Raw genomic sequence first — 24826 nt, forward strand, 5'->3', positions numbered from 1 at the left:
AAAACTATTGTAAGATTACCCAATCCACTCTGCTGGATGAATTACACTCAGGAAAATCAGTTTTTCTTCACATTACTTTGTTTCTCCAAAATAAATAGAAACATGAAGTGTCAGACATTTAAACTAAGTCAATAAATCACTGTTTAATTTTTTTAATATTTTCCTGGACTATAACAAGTTAAAATGTTAAATATTTTAATCTACGTTTTTTCCACAACGATCAAAAAAGAATGATAGGTACTCCATACTTCGGTGGTTAAATGCTATAATGCACAGGCACTAACCACCTCATCGTATCAAGAACCTTGAACTTACATCCAGGCAAACTGCACAGATCAGTCTTCATTCCCACCCTCTTGTAGTGCAGTGGTTAAGTGTTCAGCTGCAAACCAAAAAGTCAGCAGTTCAAATCCACCAGCCAGCCACTCCTAGGAAACCCTTTGGGGAGCTCTACTTTTTCCTATAGGGTTGCTATGAGTCGGAATCCACCTGACTGCAACGGGTTTCGTGATTTTTTGTTTGCTTGTTTTTTTAACCCCTCTCAGCTATCCCTCTCACCTCAGTTCTGGTTAAAATTGATCAATCATTCCACAGCCAAAAATAGCAGACATACTTATTCTGACTTGCTATCGTCACACAAGAGTCCCTGGGTGGTGCAAACAGTTAAGCGCTCAACTACTAGCCAAAAGGTTGGCAGTTCGAACCCACCCAGAGGCACCTGGGAAAACAGGCCTTGTGATCTGCTTCCAAAAGGTCACAGCGTTGAAAACTGTATGGAGCAGTTCTACTCTGGACACATGAGTTTGCTCTGAGTTGGAATCAACTCGACAGCAGCTAACAACAATCCTTGCATAAACGTTTGTCACTCCCAGCCTCGAGATCCAGATCAAAGCAGGTTTAGCAAAAGGGTGTTCAAAAAGGCAAGTTCTCTAGCATATTAGACACCAGATTCTTTTATTCATTTTCTACACATTCCTTTGTTTTGAGACTTGGTGTTCTGTCCAGGCAGACAATCACTTGCTGCCCACTTCTTCATCAGAGGAGCGGGCTCATGATTCAGACTGTCCAGAGTATACCATCCGCTCTCAGACTGACTGGGCAAGCAACCTAGACTGATAGGACATTTACGTAGGGCAACCGCCGGCTGTCCAGGATTATTCAGGGCACTCACCATTTTTGCCTGTTGTTCCCGGCATAATTTTACTCACAAGAGTATCCTAGTATAGGGCATGGCTTCCCAACTTCAGCACTATTAACTGTGCATTGTGAGACATTTAGCAGCATCCCTTGGCCTCTACCCACTAGATGCCAGTGATACACTCCCCTCCCTCAGCTGGGGCAACCAAATTATCTCCAGACATTGCCAAATATCCCTTGGGGCGCAAAATCACCCACCTGAGAAACACCGCTCTAGGAAAAAGGAGGTTACTGTCCTCTGGAATTCCCAGCAATAGGAAAGATAGAAGAACCCTGACGTTACAGCCACCATGAAAAGACAGCCCACCTGAGAGTGACGCCAACTAAAGGACAGGCTAGAGACGCACACACAGACAGACCTAATCGCAATATTGAACACTTGGATTCAGGTGTGCCTAAAGCAAGCCCCACTCCTCAGACTTCACTGAGGGGAGACAAAAAAACTCCCTTTGCTTCAACTGCATTTAGTTGGGTTTCTCTCACTTGCAACTTAAGGAAATGAATGAGGACGTATAGAACACTTTATACCAAAAATTCTAACTATCAAAAAAGAAGGTCCAGAGTAACTCTAAACCCTATCCTTCTGAATGCTTCCCAGAAAAATGGGCCACCAGCTCTAGCTGGAAACACAAGCAATGAACTTCCCCACTAAAGTCCAGAAACCTCTCTCTTCCAAGAACCTGAGAGTCTTCCCACTTCAGTTCCTTGAAGGTACACTGTGTGCCTACCTCAGGCCATTCACTGAGACCTAAAGGCAAGAAAGAACAAGGCTATATCTGTGTCACTGCATTTGAAGAGTCATAATAACCTATTTTAAAAAAGCATTTCTTTCTTCTAGGAATTGTTTCTTAGACTATTTAGAACCTAAGTAATTAGCTAGAAAAGAGAAACAAAAGCTACTTTTAGATCATAATTATGACATTTTTAATTCTCATATGTTCTATTCCTCCTTTTCTTGCAAGCAAAAAGGCAGAAGTTTGAAGTCCTAGAATTTTCCCAGATGTTGTCAAAAGGCATTTTCTCCTCTGTAGACAGAGAAACAGGACCAGTGTAATTCCAGTGAGATAAATCAGAAAAATCAGCAGTGTCTTTCAGTGAAAAAGACAAAAGTATTTTTACTCAATATCTTCCAAAAACCAAGATTAAAGACTATATGAGATGGCCTATCCAACTTTAACTGTTGGCAGAGTAAGTCTGAAATAGTGGTATCTGTTGGTGTCCTGAGAATTGTTTATGCCAGTATTTGATTCCCATGATTTCTTCCTCCCTCCCTTATGACCTTTTTCTCAGTTTAACATCTATATTTTATTCCACCTAGTTCATTTGGACTATGATGCAAACTCTTTGAAGTTTGGGGTCAAGGACCTACTTCTACCCTAAATAAGGTGGCCTTTCTTTGTGGTTCCGGAGAAATAACCACTGGAGTAATTGTGGTTCCTTGGTCTGGGACTTCCAGACCACACCTGAGAATCTGTGCTGGTGAGTGGGGGCTGGCCAGTCCAGAAAAGACTCACCTGGGGGGGCCAATATCAAGGAGCCTCAGGAGGCATGATTTAGCCTATCATGCAAGACTGGCTGACAAAAGCCCTGAACATGAAGGCTCAGAGAGCTTCCTGGTTGAGAATACCTACTCTCAGGAGGGTAGTGCATCCCTTGGGACATGGAAGCTTTGCATTTGGAACCCTCCCAGGCCTTGCTTTGTTTTTATCCTCTTTGGTTATAATAAATCTGTAGTCTTAAGTACAGTATGCTCCTCATGAATTCTGTGAGCTGTTCCAACAAATTATCGAACTCAAAGGGATATTTGGAGCTGGCAGGTCAGAAAGTAAGGGTGTCATGTGGACTCATAACCTTGAAACTGGCATCCTAAAGGGATAGTGGGAAACAAGCCCTAAATTTGTGGTCACCAGGTCAGAAGGTTGGGATGTTGTGTGGACTCCCCAAACTTGAAGCTGGTGTCTGCCTATTTGGCAGTCTGAAGGATGGTATCCTTTTAACTTGTGAGCTCTGACCTAGCTCTGGGTGGCTAGGGGGCTGAGAGAGCAAGAGTGCTGCGGGGGTTGCTGGCAAGGATGAGCAAGTGGGAATATGAGGACTGGATCAATCTCTTCCTTTGGGGGTTGGAAAGATTTGAAGGATTCATGCTGATCCTTACAACATACAAATCATATATTAATCAATCTGAAAAAGAATGTGGTGAGGAAAGTGATTAAAGCAGAATTACTGAAAACCACCTTGCCTCCTATGTTAGAGAGAAAATAAATCCATCAACTGATAACTTCCTCAACGTTTAGCCACAAATCCTACAGTTTTCTTTGTGTGCACCCATTGTTCCCACACTTCTGTTATTTAAGTAGATGAAGGGTATCTCTCCTTCATCTGGAATGTGAGTTTCATCTCCTTCCATATTTAAAAGCACTTTGTGCTCTGGGATATTCCCTGACTCCTCCCCTCTCTGTTTGATGATACCATCAGCACATTCAAATCTCTCCCATTAACCAAAAAATTTGGAAGAGCTTCATCTACCATTGGCTCGTTGATTTTCCTCTCAGTCTCTTCTCAAACCCTGTGATTGGGCTACCACCTCTGCCGTGCCACTTAACCTGCTCTCCCCACTATTAGCAATGATACTGTCTTGCTAATGCAATGTTACATGCACTCATCATACTTGACCTCTCCATAACACGACACTACTCCATCCTGTGTTCTGAAACACTCTTTTTCCTTGTCTTCAGTGACCTTCTCAAGCTCTTCTTCTACCCACACCCCTAAAACTGGTATTCCTCAGGGTTGGCCCTAAACCACCTTGCCTTTTCATTCCACGTTCTCTCCCTGGGCAGGTTCACTGACCAGAGATGGATGATGTCTATTCCTGCCTATATGCTGTGTCTCCAGAATCTTTAACTCTAGCCCCATTCCCTGGTCCTGAAGTATATACTCATAAAAGAAATTAACTATTGAATATGTCCACTGTATACCTCAGAAGCACTTTAGCCTCTCGACACATCCAATACCAAACTCTCATCCACAAAACCTGTTCCTCTGGCTGGACTACCTCAGTGAATAGTACCCAACTGTCCAACCCAGGAACTGAGGAAGCATCCTGGATGCCTTCTTCTTCAGCCCCACACCCAATCCTGACTTCTATAGAATCTGTTCACTTCTCCCTACCTCTTCTGCCATCCTAGTTTCTGGGTTATGTGACTGGCCTCCCAATCTCCAGTCCTAGTTACCTCAAATTCATTCTCACAATTGCCGCCAAAGAAACTTTTCTAAAACGTAACTCATATCATAACAGTCCCCTACTCCAAATATTTCAATCATTTCCCATGGTCCTCAGAATGAAGTCCAAACTGTTTAACATGCTTTACAAGGCCCTCCCCAAACCTACTCCTGTCTTCTTCTGTAGCCCCACTCTTGCCTCTTGGCACAGGCCCCCTATCCCTACTCCCCAGCCCACCTGAGCTCAGTTCTTCCGGAATCAAAGACTCTCTGGCCTCCAACACTTCCGAATACATTCTATGCCCCTCCAAATACATTCTACATCCCACTTCCCTCCCCCCAGCACCAGCAGCTCAGATAATTCTTCCTCTTCCTCAGTGTGGAAAGCTCTCGCCCTTCCTTCTGACCTCAGTTTAGAAGCTACCACTTCTTTCAAGTCTTCTCTGACCCCTAAACTAGTTAGCCCTGTTTACTGTGGGCACAGCATCCCACATTTATAGCATGACTACAATTGCTTGTTTAATTAATTTTATGCCTCCCCCACTAGGCTCTAACTTCTACACAGATACACATGATCACTTTTCAGCATTAAATCTCTAGCAACTAGGCCACGACAGATGGAATTCAATGACTTGAGGTGACATACCTCCCCCACTGCCATAAATAAGGCTATTTTTGTAGTGATGACTATGAAGAGATTTGTTACCAGTTTTTTTGTTTTTGTTTTTTTCCCTACATTTAAAACAAAAGAACCCGCTGCTGTCAAGCCAATTCCGACTCATACCAACCCTACAGGGCAGAGTAGAACTGTCCCATAGAGTTTCCAAGGAGCACCTGGCAGATTCAAACTGCTGGCCTTTTGGTTAGCAGCCGTAGCACTTAATCACTACACCACATATAGGACTCACTACAGTTCAAGGTACTTTTCTAAATTCTTAACAAAAAATTAAACTAACCCTAGTAACCTTTTAAGGAAATAAAACAACTACCTTTTACAGAAGAGGAAACTAAGGCACTGAGAAGTAAAGAGCTTGCCCAATATGACACAGTAAGTCAGTCTCACTTCAAAGACCATGATTATTAATGACTCAGCTGTGTTGCCTTTGACTGACATTTTGCAAAAGGAAAACAAAGCTGACAGAGTGACAGAAGTACCATCTGCCAGATTCTCAAAAAAAGTAATAACATGCCAGTTTTGTCCCAAAAACATTGAAGCAAAGATCTTCAGGAGCATGTAGTATTTCAACACACTATTACAGACAGTCTCACCTAGTTAATAAATGAGAGACCTACATTCAACACTGTGCTTCAAAATATTGTTAGTTTAAAAAAGAGAAAATGCATGTGTGCACAGACTATTTCTACTGGTCTATTGGTCCCTATTGGTAAAGCCACGCTGTGCTCAAGTTCAACCTGAGGAAAGCACAACAGCACTTTTAGTAATAATAATAATGGAGTCCCTGGGTGGTACAAATGGTTAGACCATTCTGCTGCTAACCAAAAGGTTGGAGGTTCAAGTCCACCCAGACACACCCAAGAAGAAAGGCCTGGGAATCTACTTAGGGAAAATCAGCCACTGAAAATCCTATGGAGCACAGTGCTACTCTGACACACATGGGGTTGCCATAAGTCAGAATCCACTCAATGGCAACTGGTTTTTAATAATAACAATAATAATGAGAATTTATCACAGGTCAGGCAGAGTTCTGTGATCTTTTAATATGTAATGTACGGATTATAGAACACCACCCCATGAGGTAAGAGCTCTTACTATCTCTATTTTACTAATAAAGAAATTTAGGCACTGAGGGTTTAAGTAACTTGCCCAAGGTCACACAGCTAATAAGTGGTGGAGTCAACTTTATGGTCAGAGGAAATGCATTCTTTTTTTTTTGGAGCATTAGACATCATGTATTCAGAGGTGAGGCGACACTGCTTAGGCCAAATTGATTTCCTCCAGCCACACACCTCACCATGACTCGCTACCAGTTGGCAATGGAATGCATGCGTTTGCACCCAAGGGCAGAAAGGCCTGTGGGTGAGGAGAAATCACAGTCACCGTTGAAATATTAAGTGGCGCAGGATTAACATCTTCCTCTGGAAACACAGGGAGGAAATTCTAGTTCAACCAGGGAGTCAGGCCTAGCAGTGGCAACAGGAACTCAAGCTGTGATTCCCGTCAGTCTGAGAGTTTAAAGAGAGGCCTTGCCCTTCGAATGTCAAGTGTCAGGGGTTTTTCAGAGTGCGTGTGTGTGCGCGCGTGCGCGTGCATGTATTTGTTTGTTTGTTTGTTTAAAGAAAAGGATGCCAGGGCTTTCTCAATACAAAATCATCCCCTTGGCAAGTCTATAAAGTATATTCCTGTATTAACCCCACCCCAGTGCGGTCGAGTCGATTCTGACTCATAGCGACCCTACAGCACAGGGTAGAACAGCCCCATAGAGTTTCCAAGGAGCGCCTGGTAGATTCAAACTGCCGACCCTTTGGTTAGCAGCCGTAGGTAGCACCTAACCACTACGCCACCAGGGTTTCCATTCCTGTATTAGGATAACTAAATATAGCAGGCTATGGCTCCTACTTGTTTTGAGGCCTACCAGAAGGTATCAACCAACCCCTGCATAAAAATCATATTCATCTAATCTGAGACTGTCAGTTATTAGAACTAGTAATGTGATTTGTGTTTATGAATATGGACATCATTTTTCTCTTTAGATCCTAATATTAGAAGTCTAATTTCAATGAAGACTTTTAAATATTTTTTGCTATTGACTCAGATCAAGTATTGTTTATATACTCCCAAAATTTAAATAGGTTTGTTCTTGATTATTCATCAGAACTGTTAACATAAAATATCAAAAAGAAAAATATGAAATGTTCAAGATTTATGGACTCATTATTTAGATTGCTTTCAAAATTACCTTTTTTTTTTTTTAATTGTGCTTTAGGTGAAAGTTTACAGCTCAAGTTGGTCTCTCATACAAAAATTTATACACATATTATGATGTGACCCTAGCTGCTATCCCTATAATGTGATAGCACACTCCTCCTTTCCACCCGGGATTTTCTGTGTCCATTCAACAAGCTCCTGTCCCCCTCTGCCTTCTCATCTCACCTCCGGACAGGAGCTGCCCATTTAGTCTCGTGTATCTACTTGAACTAAGAAGCACATTCTTCAGGAGTATCACTTTATGTCTTATAGTCCAGTCTAATCTTCTTCTAAAGAGTTGGCTTCAGGAATGGTTTTAGCTTTGGGGGGACCAGAGAGTCTGGGGGCCATGTCTTCTGGGGTACCTCTAGTCTCAGTCAGACCATTAGGTCTGGATCAAAATTAGCATTTTAAAGTTTAAAAAATTAGAAACTGGGGAGCCCAGCATAGAAATGGAAAAAGGGCTGACACATTGTGGGGAAGGAAACAAAGGCCATGAAACACTTTATGTACAAACTATCAAAGGAGAATCCAGTTTGCTCTGTAAACTTTCACCTAATACATAGTTTAAAAAAAAAAAAATCCCAGCTTATCCTTAAAATAACACTACCAAAAAAAAAAAAAAGTATTCATTTGAACTTAGAATTCTATACTTTAAAACCAGCATTCAAATCTGAAATATATATGTATCTCCAGAACACCAAGTATTCAAAATATATCACCCAGAAACCCATTCTAAAAAAAATTGAGCATCTTTTTCAGTCATTCAAAAAAAAAAAAATAAAGATTCTAAGAAAGTGAAAAATAGTGGTAAATAAATAAATATGTAAAACTTACAATTAAGTCTTAATAAATGTTGATCCATAATGTCGAAAAAAAAGTTTATAAAATTAATTACAATCAGGCTTTCATACTGAATAGATTTTCCAAATATATTTACTATTTGGCACAGATATAAGCTGCACCACAGAACATTGATTAAGGCTTTTTATTCATTTATCTTCTTTTTTTTTAATGCTATGTGTAGGAAAAAGCAGTTTGAACTCAATGAAACCGAGCTACATGTATCCACATGGATAAATCTCACAAATATGTTGAGGAGGGAAAAAGAAACACAGAATACATATGAAACAATTATATAAAGTCTATAAACATGCAAACATACTACATATTATTTAGGAAGTGTGTATATGCATTAAAACGCTCGGGAGAGATAACAACCAAAATTGAGATAACTGCTCCCTCTTAGGCAGAAGGACAGGGTTGCTATTGGGGAAATATATTCTCGGAGAGTTTACTTCTTAGACTGAGAGGCAAGTATATGGATGTTTATTATGAGATTCTTTATATCTTTTCATATGTCTAAAATCTCATAATTCTTTTTAAATCCCTAACATAAAAAGGAAGGAGCCCTGGTGGCACAGCGGTTGAAGCGCTCAGCTGCAAACCAAAAGGTCAGTGGTTCAAATCTACCAGCCACTCAGCAGAAGAAAGATGTGGCAGTCTGCTTCCATAAAGATCACAGCCTTGGAGACCCTATGGGGCCATTCTACTCTGTCCTCAACTTGACGGCAATGGGTTTTTAATGAGTAACATAATAAAGATGTTAAAATTTGCTCTAGTAAATGGTGGGGCAGGGAATAGGGAGGGAAGAAGGGAATAAGGGAGAAAGAGAGACAGAGAAAGAGACAGAGATTGAGATTGCGAGAGAAAGAAAATGACATTTTTTTGAATGGAGGTCTGTGTCTAGTAATCGATCCTCAAACAACCCATCTCTGAATGTCTATATTCATAATACAAATAGGGAATTAGTTTTATTTATTTTAATAATCCTAGGGGGACTTAAAATTCATCAGGTTTTAAATCACAGTCATTATACTGAGATAATAAGAATATTCTCCTAACTAGATCATCAACTATACACACATTCCAGATAACACACATTGCGGAAGACCGCAGTTACACCCTTTTAAGGAGACAGCTTATTATCACAGTTAAAGGCTTTGGAGTTAGACAAATCTGGGTTCACATTTCAGCCCCGCCACTGACAAAGTGTGTGACTGGGCAAGCTATTAACCTCTCGAATTTCAGCTTCCTAATCTTTAAAATGAAGTAATAATAACATATTCCATAGAGTAATTCTTAACATTAAATAATCCCTGCACTGAACTGAGCACAAAGTAAAGCAAACAGTAAATGCTTAATGAAAGTTAGCTACTAGTATTATAGTTATTTAAATTGTATGCATTTTAAATAACATAAAACATTTTTCAAATGTGATTTGTAATTGCCTATCCGCCTAAGAAATGTAATTCCCTTAAAAGTAACCTATTAAACGAATTGTAATCTACAAATTTCTAAACGCTCTCCCACGAATCCAGAAATAAAGCCAAATTTGACTACGCATCTTTTCTTTAAATAAGATGTTGAAAGTCAAAGACAATGCAAGAAAACACTGAATCCCATAAAACAATATTACAAGAGTTATGTTTCTAACATTAAACTTTATAGACAGCCTGTTTTATTAACTGTGGTCAAATAGAAACAATTGACCATATTCCCTGCCACATACAGTCAACAGTTACCTAATGCACGATTTATGGTAACCAACAGACTACTCAATATTTTTATATCCTTCATAATTCCTGCCTCTCTTGCAATGTAAAAATCAAAATCATAAAATGATAAACAGCTACTGGAGACACAGAATTCAAAACAGCTTCTTTGGGAATTTGTCCAGCGAACTCTGAGGATTCTTTTGTGAGACTAAGATGAGCCATTGGTGGTTCTGTAGTAGAATTCTCACCTTCCATGCAGGAGACCTAGGTTCAATTCCCAGCCAATGCATCTTATGCACAGCCACCACCCACCTGTCATTAGAGGATTACGTGTTGCTTTGATGCTAAGCAGGTTTCAGCAGAGCTTCCAGACTAACATAGACTAGAAAGAAAGGCCTGGTGATCTACTTCCAAAAATCAGCCAACGAAAACCCCACGGATCATAATGGTCCCTCTGCAGCTTATCATAAGGGGGATGCAGGACCGGGCAGCATTACCTTCTATCATACATGGGGTCATCATGAGTCGGGGGCAACATGACAGCAGCTAACAACAACAAGCAACTCGTAGGAAGATCCCTCTTAGGGATATCACCTTGGCTGCTATATGTGCTGTTATAGTTTCCTGTAACAAATACAAGCATTGTCCACTAAGTTTTTAGTGTTTCCAGCATGTTAAATGCTAGAATTAATTTCCTCCAAAAGTATCAGCGCAAGTTTTAAGTATCTGAAGCATTCATCCTTTATGTTATCATCCCTAGTATGTTGAGTGGAGCTCTCTGGATCATATGCAGCTCCTCCTTGTCAGTCCCCTGAACGAGAAGCCTGCTGTTCACTGCTTGAGCTTCAGCTGTAGATGGCTTGCCAGATTTACAATGGCCTTAATGACACCTTCTACTTCATCTTCAAATCTTTGTGAATCAGAAATAAATTCTGGAGATATCTTCCCAAAATATCATTGGGCTTTGATTCTTCACCTTACTTTCAAGATTTTCCAGGGTCCTGAACTACATGCAAAATTTGAAAGCCTTTTCAGAGTTTGACAATTTTGTCCATCTTCTTGGTCTCTGGGCATGATTTAGACAGATATGCTCTTGGGGGCAAGAAGCACTAAAAGATTAGATAACTGGGCCATGGACCAGAGCGACCATTCTTCAGGCAAGGAAAATGGTTTTGATATTAGAACCTATACCTGCAATTTAAAAGTTACATCATTATAGTTGTTAACCTTTGAGTCCTTATTCTAAGCACTTCACATGTATTATGTCTGTAACCCAACTAGCAGCCCAATATGGTAGGTACTATTATAATACATGGAAACCCTGGTGGCATAGTGGCTAAGTGCTACGCCTGCTAACCAAAAGGTCAGCACTTCAAATCCACCAGGCACTCCTTAGAAACTCTATGGGACAGTTCTACCCTGTCCTATAGGGTCACTATGAGTCAGAATCGACTCAACGGCACTGGGTTTGGTTGGTTTTATTACAATGCATGTGAAAGCTGGACAATGAATAAGGAAGACCGAAGAAGAATTGATAACCTGTGAGTTGCGGTGTTGGAGAAGAATATTAAATATACTGCGGACTGTCAAAAGAACAAAATAATCTGTCTTAGAAGAAGTACAGTCAGAATGTTCCTTTTAGAAGCAAGAATGGTGAGAGTACATCTCACATACTTTGGATATGTTGTCCAAAGTATCGGTCCCTGGAGAAGGGCATCATGCTTGGTAAAGTAGAGGGTCAGCGAAAAAGAGAAAGACCCTCTCAACAAGATGGCTTGACACAGCAGCTGCAACAATGGGCTTAAGCATAACAGCAACTGTGAGGATGGCGCAGGACAGTGCAGTGTTTCGTTCTATTGTTCACAGGGTCACTATGAGTTCGAACCGGCTCAATGGCGCCTAACAACAACAACATTATACTCTCCATTTACAAATAAGAACAGAAAATCAGAGACGCTAAGCAACTTGACCAAGATACCAATGCTAGTATGGGGTTTAAGTAGAATGGGGACCCAGACTAGTCACAGAGCCTATTCTCTTAATGTCGTACGCTACACTGTCTCATTAGCTACATCAAAGGTTAAACACAAAAATAATCTTCTCCTTGCTCCCGAAGCTCACTTTTCAGACAAGCATATAAAACAAAAAAAGCATATAAAATTTTTAAAAGGCATATAAAACAGGAAAACTTGACAAATGGACACAGGGAATTCAGGGTAGAGGGATGAGCATGCTGTCACATTGTGGAGATTGCAACCAATGCCTCAAAACAATAAGTATATAAATTTTTGAATGAGAAATTAACTTGCGCTGTAAACTTTCACCTAAAGCACAATAAAATTTATATACACATATATATATATACATACATATATGTATGTATATACGCTCTTCTGTCTGTCTGCTTCCTTCTCCAAAAGTCAATGATCCTCCCTGATCTTCCACATAACCCAACAACAGGAGGTGGCCAAAGGACCTCCAGTAGTTGGTAGGACAGGGGGAAAGCAATGTGTCAGAAAGACGCTAAGAGCATAGGAAGACTGCCTGTAAAACGTTCTAAATAAACGTGACTTGCTGATGGAGGACTCTAAACAGGAGTTATTCTAAATGGAGTCAAGGGCCACTTGCAGTGAGTAAAGCACTTAAAGCTGAGTCTGATCTGTAATCATTTTCACAGCAAGTTGACATTCACACTAGATACTCATGTGCTGTAATAAAACCCCAACTGAGAGTTTAAGACTTATCCCAGGTGATGCACCAGATTGCAGGGGAGTCCAGGGTGATTTCTTTGGGGCAAAGAATATACATAAGTATTTGTTTCCATTCAAGGAAAAGTTGTATCTGTAATTTATTGGCAGTTTTTAAATAGCATTTTACTGTCTATACCTCTCTAATTTACATTTAATGGGAGCATTAGCACCAAATTTACAATTACACCACTCCATCAAAATTTAGGTGTTAGGTTACAGAAAATTCAACTCAGACTGGCTTATGTCATTTAACAAGATATTCAGAGGTGGGCTCCAGGCACAGAACAATCATGGCTCGCATGATAGCATTCCAAAAAAAAAAGGCCAAACCCATTGCCTTCGAGTCGATTCTGACCCATAGCAACTCAACAGGATAGAGTAGAACTACCCCGAAGGGTTTCCAAGGAGCAGCTGTGGATTCGAACTGCCAACATTTGCTTAGCAGCTGAGCTCTTAACCATTATGATACCAGGGCTCCAAAACAAAATTAGGAACCCAGATTCAGTTTGCTCTCCACTCCACAGTCCTTACTCTCAGGTAAGCTTTATTCATGGTCCCAAGATTGCAGTAGGCATTCCTGGCATCACAACCAGGCATCAAAGGGAAAGAGTGGAGAACTACCCTTTTTTTGAGTCCCCTTAGATGAAAAGAAACCTTTTCTTGAAATCTCTGGCAGGCTTTCTATCATGTCTCCTTGGTCAAAATCAAGATACATCCTCATTTTTAAACCAATTAAAGGAGTCTGGTGGCCCAATGGTTAAGTGCTAGAAAACCCTATAGGTCAGTTCTACTGTCACACGAGGTCGCTATGACTTGAAATTGACTTGATGGTACCTAACAACAATTAGCTCAAAAAAATGGGTTTACCATACAAAAACCAATAAAGAGAACTACAAAAAGGAAATCAGGAAAACAATACGATTTATAATAGCCCCTAAAAAAATAAAATACTTAGGAATAAATCTAACCAGGAACATAAAAGACCTATACAAAGAAAACTACAAAACACTACTGCAAAAAACCAAAAGAGACCTACATAAACGGAAAAACGTAACATGCTCGTGGATAGGCAGACTCAGCATTGTGGAAATGTCAATTCTACCCAAAGCAATTTACAAATACAATGCAATCCTGATCCAAATATCAACAGCATTCTTTAAAGAGATAGAAAAGCTAATCATTAACTTTATATGGGAAAGGGAAGAGGCCACGGATAATTAAAGCACTATTGAAGAAGAAGAAAGTAGGAGGACTCGCACTATCTGACCTCAGAACCTACTATACAGCTATGGTAGTCAAAACAGTGTGGTACTGGTACAACGACAGACACATTGACGAGTGGAACAGAATTGAGAACCCAGATGTAAATCCATCCACCTACAGTCACCTGATCTTCAAAAAAGGCCCGAAGTCCATCAAATGGGAAAAAGACAAGTCTTTTTAACAAACGGTGCTGCCAAAACTGATGTCCATCTGCAAAAAAATGAAGCAGGACTCCTACCTCACACCATTCACAAAAATACATTCAAAATAGATCAAGACCTAAGTACAAAACCAAAACCTATAAAGATCATAGAAGAAAAAAAAGAGTCAATGCTAGAGGCCCTAATTCATGGTATTAACAGGATACAAACCATAACTAACAACACACAAACTATAGAATATAAGCTAGATAACTGGGATCTTCTAAGAATTAAACACGTTCATCAAAAGACTTCACCAAAGAGTAAAAAGAGAACCTACAGACTGGGAAAAAAAATTTGGCTATTACAAACCCCGACAAAGGTCTAATCTCTAAAATCTACAGGAAAATCCAACACGTCTACAACAAAAGGACAAATAATCCAATTTAAAAATGGGCACAGGAAATGAACAGACACTTCACCAAAAAAGACATTCCAGCAGCCAACAGACACATGAGAAAATGCTCACGATCTCTAGCCATCAATCAGAGAAATGCAAATCAAAACCACAATAAGATACCATCTCGTCTCCCCCTTCCCCCCATTACTGGCACAAATCAATAAAACAGAAAATAACAAATGTTGGAGAGGCTGTGGGGAGATTGGAACTCTTATGCACTGCTCGTGGGAATGCTAAATGATACAACCATTTTGGAAAACAATATGGAGCTACCTTAAAACAAAATAAAACCAAACCCAGGGCCGTCGAGTCAATTCCAACTCATGGCGACCCTACAGGACAGAGTAGAGCTACCCCATAGAGTTTCCAGGAGTGCCTGGTGGATCCGAACTGCCGACCCTTTGGTTAGCAGCTGTACCACTACTTAACCACTATGCCACCAGGGTTTCCTTAGAAAGCTAGATATAGAAATACCATATGATCCAGCAATCCCATTCCTTGGAACATATCCTAGAGAAATAAGAGTCATCACACGAACAGATATATGTACGCCCATGTTCACTGCAGCATTGTTCACAATAGCAAAAAGATGGAAACAACCTAGATGCCCATCAACAGATGAATGGATAAACAAACTGTGGTACATACACACAATAGAGTATTACGCAACGCTAAAGAACAACGATGAACCTGTGAAGCATCACATAAAATGCATGCAACTGAGGACATTATACTGAGTGAAATAAGTCAATCACAAAAGGACAAATATTGTATGAGATCACTACTGTAAAAACTCATGTAAAGGTTTACATACAAAAAGAAACAATCTTTGATGGTTACAAGGGAGGGGAGGGGTGGGGATGCAAAAACACTTAATAGACAACAGATAAGTGGTAACTTTGGTGAAGGGTAAGACAGTGCACAATACTGGGGAAGCCAGCACAGCCAGGCAGGGCCATGGTAGCTCACAGACACATCCAAACTGCCTGAGGGACCAAATTGCTGGGCTGAGGGCTGTGGGGACCATGGTCTCAGGGAATAGCTAGTTCAATTGGCATAACAGAGTTTATAAAGAAAATGTTCTACATTCTACTTTGATGAGTAGCATCTGGGGTCTTAAAAGCCTGTGAGCAGCCATCTAGGATACTCCACTGGTCTCACCCCTTCAGGAGCAAGGAAGAATGAAGAAAAGTAAAGACATAAGGGAAAGATTAGTCTTAAGGACTAATGCACCACATCTACTGAGTCCAGTACAACTAGATGGTGCCCGGCTACCACCACTGACTGTTCTGACAGGGATCACAATAGAGGGTCCCAGACAGAGCAGGACAAAAATGCAGAACCAAAATTCTAACCCAAAAAGAAAGACCACACTTGCTGGCCGGACAGGGACTGGAGAAACCCTGAGAGTACGGCCCCCAGACACCCTTTCAGCTCAGTAATGAGGCCTCTCCTGAGGTTCACCCTTCAACCAGAGACTAAACAGGCCCATGGAACAAAACAAGACTAAAGGGGAGCAGCAGCCCTAGGGCAGGGACTGGAAGGTAGGAGGGAACAGGAAAGCTAGTAATAGGGAACCCAGGGTTGAGAAGGGAGAGTGTTGACATGTCGCGGTGTTGTTAACCAATGTCATAGAACGATGTGTATACTGTTTGATGAGAAAATAGTTTGTTCTATAAACCTTCATCTAAAGTTAAATAAAAATAATTTTTAAAAATAGGCAAATTAAATGAACAGACACATCACCAAAGAAGACATTCAAGAGCCTAAGGGACACATGAGGAAATGCAAATCAAACCACAATGAGATACCATCTCACTGTCCCTCCTCCCCCAAGATGAGAACTCTTTGCACTGCTGGTAGGAATGCAAAATGGTACAATCATTTTGGAAAAATGATATGGTGCTTCCTTAAAAAGCTAGAAATATAAATACCATATGATCCAGCAATTCCACCTCCTGCTGAGAATTTACATTTCCACCACAATTGTACTGAATCAAAATCTACATTTTAAACAAGATCCCTGGGTGATTCTTACGTATAATGCAAATTCTCAGTATGGGGTCAAACCAGAATGAAAAGTTGGAAGCCCTGGCCTGAAGCCCTGGTGGGAATCAACTCAATGGCAATGGGGTGAGTTAGACTAAGTAGAATTACCCCGAATCACCTTTCCCTGAGTCACTCAGGAATCGGGCAGTAAAACACCTGAACAAAATCTGGATTCTTTCGGAGAGGGGAAAAAGGCTGTTGGTTGGGCAACCAATGGAGTCTGTACAACCACGTCACATTTGGGTTTTCAAAACCATTTTAACATCATTTCGTTCAATCCTCAATGATTTCTGCACCAGTCTCATCTTACAAATAAGAAAACCAAGGCTCAAGTTTACAAAGAAGTGAAATTCTTTTAAGTCTTCCAAATTTCAGTATGTTTCAGTGCAATGACAACTTGAAAATTTTCCCCAGAAGGAACTTCCACAAGAACCGTTTCTCTGAAATAATAAATACAAAGACAGTGAAAGGGAGCTTTTATGTTGTCTTGAGGGAAAGAAAGCAAAAATCATTAAGATACTGAGGCCTAAAAGAAGTACTAGAGCACTGGTGTCACAGTGGCTAAGCACTTGGCTGTTAACCGAAGGACTGGTGGTTCTAACCAACCAGCTGCTCCACAGGAGGAAGATGTAGCAGTCTGCTTCCCTAAAGATTACAGCCTTGGAAGCCCTATTGGGCAGTTCTACTCTGTCCTATAGGGTTGCTCTGAGTCGCAATCAACTCAAAGGCAATGGGTTTGGTTTGGGGTTTTTTTTTAAAGAAGTATTAAAACCGAGGCTCAGAAGACCCTTACTCTGCCACTAACAAAGTCCCTTACATCCTTCTCTGTGTCTGTAACAAGAACAGGCTCACTTCTGAGGGCCTACTCCAGCTTTAATAGACAGACAGACACACACACACACACTGCCAGCCAATCTAAATTTACTGAAGACATTTCATCTAGCTGTGTAAGTGCTAGGAAATGCTGGTAGCATAGTGGTTATGAACTATGGCTGCTAACCACAAGGTTGGCAGTTCAAATCCACCAGGCACTTCTTGGAAACGCTATGGGGCAATTCTACTCTGTCCTTCAGGGTCACTATGAGTTGGAATGGACTTGATGACAATAGGTATGTAAGTGCTTAATAGCTGTAAGGACTATTGTCTTTTTAATACTTCCCTACAGAATAGAATGTCTTTTTCTCAAGAACACCTAATGTAAAATTTGTAAGAAAAACATATATGACCTATTGCTGTTTTCTGGCAAATATACTATATATTTGTATGAATTATAAACACCAGAAACTACATAGACATCGCATAAAAGGCTAAACAAAAGTTTAAACTACATTGAAAGAGGACACTGATTATTTTAGGAAAGGAAAAAAATGAAAAAGGACTGAAAAACCATTTTAAAGAGTCCATTGAATTGAGTAACTGACCCCCAAATCCACCCCATTCACCACACAGGTCAGTGGCCCATGTGTCCCCACCCCACAGCCACCTCCTAATTCACTCTATGAACAGATGTCAAATATCATTTCTACACCATCTCTTTCCCATTATGTCAGGCTTCTGCTGAAAAAGCTTTAATGATCCTTGACAGGATAAAGTTCACATCCCCAGCCTACTTTTATGGCCTTCCATAACCTGAAGCTGACCTTTCAGTTCATCCCATTCTACTCTCTGAAATGAAATCTCCATTGCAGCCAAACTGGTCTCCTCACTCTTCCCCAAACACTGCAAGTATTCTGGTTTCTTAGCTCTCTCCAGTCTGAAAACGTTCTAGGCCTTACTTAAAATACCACTGAGTTCCAAAACTTCCAGCTAACCTTCTCCACTATAAAAAATAGCATATCCAAAATCCATTGTCTTCAAGTCGATTCTGACTCAGAGTGATCCTGCAAGACAGAGTAGAACTGCACCATAGAGTTTCCAAGGAGCAGCTTGGTGGATTCAAATTGCTGACCTTTGGGTCAGCAGCCGAGCTCTTACAACGTACAACAGACTCGTATTCCTGGTAAAGTAAGAATACTTACTTGTCCTTGAATTTTTAACCATTTAACTTTTAGGTCTGTGTATCCTTTGTTTCTTCAAGAACTTAGCACTGTGCAGACAGGAGTTCAATAATGTCCCCCAGACTGAAGTGAATTTAACTAAAGGATAAGAAACTGGAGGGCAAGACCCTCCACCTTATTGTTCCCTTTACATCTTGATCTCAATGTTTAACAAAGTATAGGTGCTGACTGCTAAATAACTGAACTCAGGAGTAGCCTTCAAGTCCTACAGAACCTCCACCAACTTCTTTAAATATTTACGGAATAGTCAAAGCATCAAGACAGCCAAGTTGTATAAATCCAGCAAGTATTTAGTGCAGGCAGGAAGCATCTTACAAGGCAATTAAAAACAGAAATCACTTAACACACACAATCCTGAAAATGCCTTTTTTGCAAAACGGAAGTGTAAAGCACTTGGAATATAAACAATCTGGCCGAGTCGATGGTTATTCTTTCTGTAGATGGTCCACCTACTGCCCTTTCTCTTGACTCTCAGATGTTATAGAAAGGCTCTACTGGTTTAGTGAACGTTTGACCTAGGTTGCAATCTCAAATGACCTAATCAGGCAATTTCCCAATGCTGCATATCCTTACTAATACCTCTAAGAAGTAGGGCAGAAGAAACCAGACACAAGGAATTAAGTGATCTGTCCAACTGTCATGTAGCCAATCCAGAACAGTAAAGAATTAAACTCAGGTCTCTTAAATCTACCTAGTCCTCTGAGCCTTTGGAAAGAGAACTATCAGTACACTATTTATGGGGCAAGCTGAGCAAACACAGACCTTCCTAACTAGCCAAAATGCCTAAGTGCTAAATCTGTATTTTCCTCTTCTTCTGGGAAAGGATTAAAGTTAATTAAACATAACTGAGAAAAAAAGATACTTTCCAGTTGCTTTCTTAAGCGTGATTACCAATTATGTTTCTTATGATAAAGCATCAGAATCAAAAGGAGTAAGATGCCGATTCACAAATTCAAGAAAGTCTACGTTCTTGGGAGGAAGGCTGACAGCTGGCTCCCCAGATGCACTAGCTGCTGCTGGAACACACGGCATGCATCCTGTTGGCAGAAGAACTAAAAGGCAGTCATATAAATAGCCTTCTACCAGTGGCCAAACTGGCTTTGCCATCTGCCTCTCTCCACACCAAAACCTCCCTCCTCATCCCTCTAGCTCCAGAGGGAGCTGCTACAGCCAGTAAGAGAGGAGAAGAAGAGAAGGTACACTCCCCCAGAGTGACATTGGTTAACCCCAACCAAAGAAAGGAAAGAGTCTTCTCCCTCAGCCTGACTCCGCCCCTCTGTGCTCTTCTGCACACCTCTGTCTTCCAATACTTTCATCCCAACCTACAGACAGCCTCTTTCCACTTCTCATCCAACACCTATACCAAGGAAGTAAAGAACCAGCAACCAAACAAAGTGATTCACAGTCTGGACTTTGCAACACCAAAGATGTCACAGAGCCCAAAGGAACTTTGGAGATTATCCAGGGAAGTTCACTGACTTGCTTCCAAAATTACACGGATGGCTCACAAAATTTTTCCTATTAAAATTTATTTTAACTCATTCATTAAATGAATATTTATTTGTGGCAGACGCTGTGCTGGGGTACTTGGGACAGAATGTTTTAATTTTCCTTAATTAAAATTTGGGGGGGAGGTGGGAGCAACATGAGATATTTTTCTCAGAGGTGGTATCTACAAACATGTATACAAGGTACAAACTCCCAAAGCTGGCAATCACTGAATTTAGGGACTGAAGAAATGATAAAGCCCCTAACGATTCAAATCTGCTAGGTTGCATACTGCCCTTGTCTTCTTTATCTGTATGTAGGTTTTTTAAAGAGTTTGGAGAAGGGGGAACTTAAAGGCATCCTCAGAGGGGTCCTGAGGCTGGTCAGGTTGCCCAGCTCCCCACGCCAACTAATTTCTCCCCACTTCCCCAGCAACATCACCAACTCAGTGTTTCAGCATGAATTTCTGCCAACCGCCCTCCTTGGGAACTCTGTGGGGCAGTTCTACTCTGTCCTATACGGTCGCTATGAGTCGGAATCAACTCGATGGCAGTGGTAGGTCCCTCCTACAATACTCTCCTCAGCTCTACTAACTAGTCTTATCTCTTTCTTCAGTGCCCACTTGGAGTTTTTCAAAAGAGAGAATAAGGGAGGAAGACATGGAGCTTGACGGGGTGGAATTCCCTATTTGCAGGCAATGCTCGCCCTGGCGAGAGGGCAGGCTAAGCGCTCACCCTTGCAAGTCTCAATCTTTGAACTCTCCTCAAGGCAGGAGGGAAAGAATGTGCGCAAATAAGCACAAAGCCAGGTGGACTTTCTGGTTTGGCACAGTTGAATGAATGACCCCGGACAAGGCTGCCGGCGACGATCAGAAAATGAGACGGAAGGGGTGCAACGTAAAGGACTTCTAAAAGGATACAACACCGAGCAAGTTCTCAAAAAATACCCAGGAAAGTTCTTTTGAGAAATCGCAAGACAAAACTTGCAAGATTGAAGCTTGTTTTGTAGAGGATTTGAGCAGCTTCAGGATGCAGTAAAACCTGACTCCAGGCGGTGAGTGCTATGGGTCTGTCCAGCGGGGAACGCGGACACCGAGGGGTGCTCGGCTAGAGCCGAGTCGGGGCTCCCGGGCGGCGCGCACCCAGGCAGGGCTCCTTATCCCGCCGCTGCAGATGGGCAGGGCAGGGAAAGGGACTCGCCACTGGCCTCCTGGGGGAGGTATGACCCACGTTCCGAGCACAGGGGCTGGTCCAATATGAATCTCCTGTTCCTCCTCCTGTGGGCCCTGGGCACTGCCTGGCGCGGCCTCCGAGCTCCGGACCGTAAGTATCCCGCCGGGAGAGGCTCCTCCCGGCCTCGCCAAGCCGCAGCCCTCCCGCGCCCGGGTCCCCGCCAGCCTCTCCGGCCGCCGCTTACTTTTCGTCGCAGCGATAAGGTTCTTTCCGTCCTTGATAAGCTCTTTGATGAACTTGTTGGTCCTCTCGAGCTCCGCTTCGTGGGCACGAATCCTCTCCCTGAACCAGGGGCTGTCGAGGTAGCAGTCGCTAAACTCCAGGGGCTGCAGCCCCATGACGGCAGCGGTCTGCGCGCGGCGCCCGGAGCCGACAGACCCTCTACGTCGCCGGCCCGGCTCCGCGGCCAGGTGCTGGGCCGAGCAGGCAGGAAGCCCCGGAGAAGCTAGCAGCGCCGGGCGCGCGGAGATCGCGGCGCAGACATGTCCCGGGGAGCCGAGCCTCAGCCGCCGAGGAGCGGCCGGCAAACGAGACAGCGAGGGAGTGAGAACCACAGCGCCCCGCTCCCGGCGGCCCCAGCCAACCTTCGGCGCCCGCGGCCCCGCCCCGCCGCCCGGCCCCTGCGCCCAGAGCCTCCCCGGGGCCCGAGGCCTCCCGACCGCCCCGCCCCGCCCCGCCGCGCGCCCCGCCCCGTGCACCTCCCGCGCCCTCCCCGCGCTCCTGCGCTCGACCCTGCTTTTTCCTCCGCCTTCCTTTTTCCTCCCCTCCTTTTCCTTCCCCAGACGCTTCTTTCTTTCCTTCCCCGGGCCAGTTGCCCCTCCTCTTCCTTCCGAGGCTTCCTCAGTCAAGAATTTGCTTCTGGGGCTTTCCCCCATTTCGGAGGCGCGTGCCCTGCCCTGTTCTTCGGCCCCCATCTCCGGGGTGACTCCAGTCTGCTCCTCGATGCAGGGAACTCGACCGGGAAAAGGAAGGAGCGTCTTACTAGCAGTCTCTAATCGCCGCAGCCGGGCTACATAATTCAGGGGCGACCTGGTTTCCTGGGGAAAATATTTGACTCATTTACCCTGGAATGGACCCTGAGCACTGAACGGACTCAAAAGCGGAGCTATTTGCTTTATTCCCATTCCTCGTTTAAGATAAAATGCGTCTTAAAATTATAGATTTTAGATTGAAAGTTTGTCATGGGCAGGGGCGCCTTCTTGGTGGCCCAGCAGATCCTATTACGCTTTTCTGTGTATCCACTAGACTTGGGGGAAGGGAGAAGGTAGCTAAACCACAGAAAAGTTGTTTCTGTTGTGTTCAGCAGATTAAATTTGCTCGGGTATGTAGAGGCGATCTCTGTTTTTTCTAAAACTAATCACCAAAAAACAAATGCCAGGTGAGTGGTGGTTAAAAATTGTTGTCCGTAGACGTCGAAAAGCCTACGATTAGGTGTATTCTGAAACAGAACTCAAAGGTGTCCCAAAAAGTTAAGACATTTTAAATTACTGAAATTTATATACCTAAAAAAAAGTACTATTTGTTAAGTAGAGAACTTTTCCTAATAGCAACTAACAATTTATTGAGCAATTATTATGTGCCAGGTGAATACTATGCACTGTACATAACTTTTTTTTTACTAACTTACAACCTAAGTCGTAAGTTTAATGGTGCCTACATCAAGAAACTTCAAAGTGATTATTTAAAATGTTCGTGCTCCGAGCTGGGTGATTAAAGATCTGTTTGGGCAGCATGTTGTAGGAGTGTAACCCTCAGGAACAAGTTAAATAAGCCTCCTACTCAATAAACATTTTTTTATAAAACAGCCCTATAAGTGGCTAAGCCACAGATAAATATTATTTTTATGTCCACCCTCCAGAGATTTCAAAATGTTTCACAGATAACATTTAGGCACTGAGAGCTTTAGTTTCTCTTAAAATCAGCAAGAGGCTGGAGTCTACCAAGAAGAGAAGAAGCAAATAAAGGGGACAAAGATGCTAAAGAATAGACAGGGTATAAACAAACAGTGAGAGCCTTGAAAATAGCCAAACACTGACAGGCATCTAATCCTCTGGGCAAAAACCTAAACCTTTCCTTGCAAAGAGGGGCTGACGGCAGTTCCTCAAAATGTTAGCAGTTCCTTTCCTAGGTATATGCCTAAGAGAAATGGAAGTATATGTCCACACAAAAACTTGTTGTCTTAATTATCTAGTGCTACGTAACAGAAATATCACAGGTGGATGACTTTAACAAACAGAAACTTACTCTCTCACAGTCTAGTAGGCTAGAAGTCCAAATTCAGGGCACCAGCTCCAGGGGAAGGCTTCCTCTGTCAGCTCTGGGAGAAGGTCCTTGTCATCAGTGTTCCCCTGGTCTAGGAGCTTCTCAGCACATGGACCCTGGATGCGCTCTGGTTCATTCTTGGTAGTAGGAGGTCCCCCTGTCTCTCTGCTTGCTCTTCTTTCATGTCTCAAAAGAGGTTGACTCAAGATACAGCCTAATCTTGTAGTTTGAGTCTTGCCTCATTATTATAACTGCCTCTAATCCTGTCACATCAACATCATAGAGGTAGGATTTACAACACATAGGAAAATCCTATCAGATGACAAAATGGTGGACAATCACACAATACTGGGATGACACACATTTTTGGGGAACACAATTCAATCCATAAAACTTATACATCAATGTTCATAGCAGCGTTATTCATAATAGTCCAAAGGTAGAAACAACCCAAGTGTCCATGACTTGATGAGTGAATAAACAAAATGTGGTATACAATGGAATATTAATCTACAATAAAAAGAATTGAAGTACTGATACATGCTACAACATGAACCTTGAAAATATTATGCTAAGTGAAAGAAACTAGTCACAAGTGACCACATATTCTATGATGCCATTTACGTGAAATGTCCAGAAGAGGCAAATCCATAGAGACACTTACGTAAGTAGTTAAGTGGTTGCCAGGGGCCTAGGGGAGAGAGTGTTGTAGGAGATGGGGAGGGACTGCTAGGGAGGAAGGTGTTTCTTTTTTGGGTGATGAAAATACTTTAAACTTAGATTGGGTAATGGTTGTACAACTCATTGAATGTAATAAATACCATATATGCCTTAAAGGATGAATTTTCTAATTAATGAATTATACCTCAACAAAGAAGTTAAAGGGGGCAGGGGAGGCTGCTCCAAACCTGCCTCTTCTGTCTTACCACTTTCCACTCGCAGCTGCAAAAATTCAGATTCATTCAGTATAGCCCGTTCTTTGACTATTTAGAGCAAAACAAGCTGTTTAAAGCATTTCACAACAGGGCCCCAAAAAAAGGTTAGTTGTCACCCTCGCACACACACACACAGACACCAGTGTTAAAGAGCAGATGGATAAAGTTAACTCAATTCTGAGTAGGTCTACTATGATCACCACAAGTGGAAGGGACTAATCAGTTTTGTTATTCAATTGAATAATGTACACTGCCTGATCAGTAAATACGGACTGATCGAGAAGTGT

The 24826-nt window shown here is 42.1% G+C and overlaps 1 protein-coding gene across 2 annotated transcripts in view; it reads right to left on the minus strand.

The window, feature by feature from the left end:
- Positions 1 to 21952, minus strand: part of ARHGAP10 (Rho GTPase activating protein 10) — a 367040-nt gene extending 345088 nt beyond the window's left edge. For both annotated transcript variants that reach the window (XM_049905921.1, XM_049905919.1), the window contains exon 1: positions 21527 to 21952. In XM_049905921.1, coding sequence (XP_049761878.1) covers positions 21527 to 21680 — 154 coding nt within the window. In that variant the 5' untranslated portion in view covers positions 21681 to 21952. The remainder of the gene's footprint in view (positions 1 to 21526) is intronic.
- Positions 21953 to 24826: the final 2874 nt, after the last annotated feature.

This window comes from Elephas maximus, chromosome 13, assembly GCF_024166365.1.
Source record: "Elephas maximus indicus isolate mEleMax1 chromosome 13, mEleMax1 primary haplotype, whole genome shotgun sequence".
Taxonomy (NCBI): domain Eukaryota; kingdom Metazoa; phylum Chordata; class Mammalia; order Proboscidea; family Elephantidae; genus Elephas; species Elephas maximus.